The sequence below is a fragment of the Plasmodium reichenowi genome, chromosome 5 (genome assembly GCF_001601855.1).
Source record: "Plasmodium reichenowi strain SY57 chromosome 5, whole genome shotgun sequence".
In the NCBI taxonomy this organism is placed as follows: domain Eukaryota; phylum Apicomplexa; class Aconoidasida; order Haemosporida; family Plasmodiidae; genus Plasmodium; species Plasmodium reichenowi.
The window spans coordinates 1,024,553-1,028,409 of record NC_033650.1 but is presented as its reverse complement, the minus strand read 5'-3'; the positions used below and the strand labels follow the sequence as shown (position 1 = coordinate 1,028,409).

At 17.6% G+C, this 3,857-nt stretch overlaps 1 protein-coding gene across 1 annotated transcript; it reads right to left on the bottom strand.

Annotated features, from left to right (window-relative positions):
* Positions 1 to 243: 243 nt before the first annotated feature.
* On the bottom strand, positions 244 to 2,397 carry PRSY57_0530100 (hypothetical protein; the record flags this gene model as incomplete). The annotated part of the gene is made up of 1 exon (XM_012906366.2): positions 244 to 2,397. One exon carries the CDS (start codon positions 2,395 to 2,397, stop codon positions 244 to 246), a length of 2,154 nt encoding a protein of 717 aa, XP_012761820.2.
* Positions 2,398 to 3,857: the final 1,460 nt, after the last annotated feature.

The following is a 3,857-nucleotide window of genomic DNA, read 5'->3' as shown; positions in this document are numbered from 1 at the left end:
ACCAAAAAAAAAAAAAAAAAAAAAAAAAAAGAAAAAAAAATTATAAATTAATTTACATATATAATACTGATTAATAAACGTATTATGTTTAAACAATATGTATTTATATTAAAATAAAAAAAAATATGTAGATAAATATATATACATAAATATATATATATATATATATATATATAAATTATCCTTATGTCATTTGTGCTTTCATCTATATATTTTTATAAAATCATTCATTATAAATATTTGTTAAAAAACCCACCTTTTGAATTGTACAAATTTAAATATAGATATGGTTGAAAAAATGAATGAAAAAAGAAACCACTGACATGCATAATTAAAATGCGTAGATTCGTCCGCATAAAATTTAACATAATCCTTTTTCTTTTTATGTATGAAATGTTCATCATATCTAAAAGGTCTGCTTTTATATGGAATATCTGACAAATATACATCATCTAAGTTATTAACACAATTCTTATCTTTTTGTATAACATTCCTTTTCCCTTTTGTTAAGCGTTTTATCCTTTCTTGTGTTTCTCTATCAACTTGGTTTATATCAATGTTATTTATATTAACATTATCTAAATCAATATAATTAGTTTTGTCTGGGCTATTACTTTCCTCACCCACATTATTATTATTATTATTATTATTATTATTATTATTATTATACTTTTGCACATCACTAAGATAATCTTCATGAAATATGATGTCATACACATTCGCAATAAAATAGCTTGTTCCCTCAAATTTTAATATATTAGTATGATTACAAATTTCTTCAATATTATAATAATAAAAATAGGACTCCTTTTTGCTACTTTTATTAGAGAAATTTTTTATTTTTTTAAAAGAACATTCATATAATTCTCCTGGATCTAATACTGCTCTTATTGTCACAATTTTAGGAATTTCATTAGTTTTCTCTTCTAATATATCATTTGATACTAATCCTCTATTAACTAATATGCAATTACCGTTTTTTAAAAATAATGGACATATAACATAAAAATACTTTTGCTTACTATCCTTTTCATATATTTTTGGACCTACATACACTTCATTTGTTGTATCCAATACACCTGTTATTTCGACCTTACGATATTTGTATTTCTCAATAACAAGTTTTTTTAATTCATCATTTGTTATAATCTCATTTCTTTTAAAAAATTTTCTATATAATTTCATTACAATATTTTCATTTCTTATTTTCAGTAACCATTCATATATATTATCAATATTATTCAAATCTACCGTAACATATTCAATCCTATTTTTATATTCTTCTTTCTCCTTTCTTCTTATATTGTCATATAAATTATTTCTATTTTTACTCAAATAATCATCTGTATCAACACATATATTTTCCATTCCCTTATAATTCTTTCGATTTACTGAATCAATCGTTTCAATATAATTTTTATACATACCTATAAGGTTAAAATAATGTATCCAATTTTCATAATTCGATAATACATTAACATATATATTTCTTAATATATTATACCTACTTACTAATTTGTTTTCACATTTTAACAAATTTCTACTTAATTGTGTATACTCATCTTTCAATGTTTTATAATCATTCACCCATGGAAAATTTGTACAATTTAAATTTATTATTTCATCATTTAAATTATTTGAAATGTAATTAATTAGAAATTTTTTTTTTTTCATCTTCTTATATTGCCATATACCCATAGTAAAAAAAAAAGAACAAATAAATGTAGAATAATAAAAAAAAAAAGTTCTTTCCTTTTTTCTTAAACCGAATTTACTATTACGTACACATCTAAAAATAGGTGATGTTACTTTATCATTTATATTAACAATACGAATTATGGTACTATTTTCACATTCAATGGGTAAATAATATTGTCCTTCACTTTTTCTAATTATTTTTATTTCTTCTTCATTAGCTTTATAAAATTTCTGACTTGGATATTTAGATTTTCTTAAAATAATTTCTTTTTCCTCATTAGAAGTTAAATACTTATTATTTATTTCATTCTCTACATTTTTTAATTCTTCATTTAATAAATCGATATGAATTTTATTTAAAATAACACTTTTCTTAAAACCACTTGCAAATAATTTTTTTCCACTCTTTTTTTTTTTTATTTTTATATTGCTACCGTTTTCTTTCTTCCAAAAGATTACCAAGTTCTTATCTTTTAATTTTCTTAATCTTATATTACGATTTATACCTCTTACATTTTTATAACCGACTATAAATTTTCTATTCATATATGTGCTTATATTTATATTATAATTATTTGTGAAAGATGAGGGGATACATTTTACATCAATTTTACAAAAATGGACGGTTGAAAAAAAATTAATATTATTCAACTTGAAAATTATTTCCTTTGCCTTAAGATCATACTTAAATAAGGGCATTATTTATAAAGCATAACCCAGACAACAAAAAGGGATAAAATATATATATATATATATATATATATATATATATATATATGTGTAATATATAAATAAATATTTATTTTTACCTAATATATATTATTATATTATACAAATATATATAAAAAAAAAAAAAAAAAAACATATATTTATATATTTACAAAGAAGAAAACCCTCCCTTATTATTGAAATAGCCATATTTTATTTTTTCCCTATATTATTAAATTTATTCTTCACTTCATTATATATCTCATAAGTTCTTAAGGCAAATCTATGAAACATTTCACTTCTTAATAAAATGGACTTAATTCTTTCTTCAATTATTTTTCCTCCAATATCGTTAAATAAAAATGGAAACTTTTTCATCATGTAAATAAAAAATATATATTTGTATAAATAAACAAATAAATAAATAATTAAATTAATATATATATATATATATATATATATATATATATATAATATAATTATAAAAAATCAAAATAAAATAAAACAGAAAAAAAAAAAAAAAAAATTAATTTTTAAAAATCATGTAAAAAAAAAAATAAAAAATAAAAAAATCTTATTTTGCCCACATAATATAGTAATTAAATACATATAATACATAATAAAAAAAAAGTATATATATATTTTTTGGTTTTTCAACTTAATGTATTCAAAATAATTTTGCGCTAAATATAATAATACTTATGTATAAAATAAAATATAGATTTTTTTTTTTTTTTTTTTTATATGTTATTTTTAAAAAAATATTCTTACTACACCATACATATATATATATATATATATATATATATTTATTATTTTATAAATTTTTAAGCAGTGCTTAAAAATATATTATACTATGTACATTTTAGCACATATATAATAACAATAAATTTACATATATATATATATATATATATATATATATATAATATATGTAATATAATACATAAAAATACACATGTTAGAATAAAATAATACATATAAATAATCTATTTTTATATAAAAAAAAAAAAAAAAAAAAATTGTTATTTATTTATTTATTTATTTATATATTATTATTATTTTTTTTAATAACTACAATTTTGCATTTAATATTCAACGCAACGTATTTATCAATGTTCATTTTTTTTTTTTTTTTACTTTCTTTTTAGACAATAACAATTTTTTTTTTTGTTTGTCTAATGTAAAATATTAAAAAATAAATTTTTTTTTTCAATAATTATATATATATTGAAACCTGTATTTGTATTTTTAATCATATTTGTTTTTGTATTAATATTTATAATTGTATTGAAATTTTTTTTTTTTTTTTTTTTGTTTGTATATATCATTTGATACTTTTTCAATATATTGAAGCATACCATAATATGATTTATTTTTACACTTAATATATATATATATATATATATATTTTTTTTTTTTTGTCAAAATAATGACAAATATATATAAAT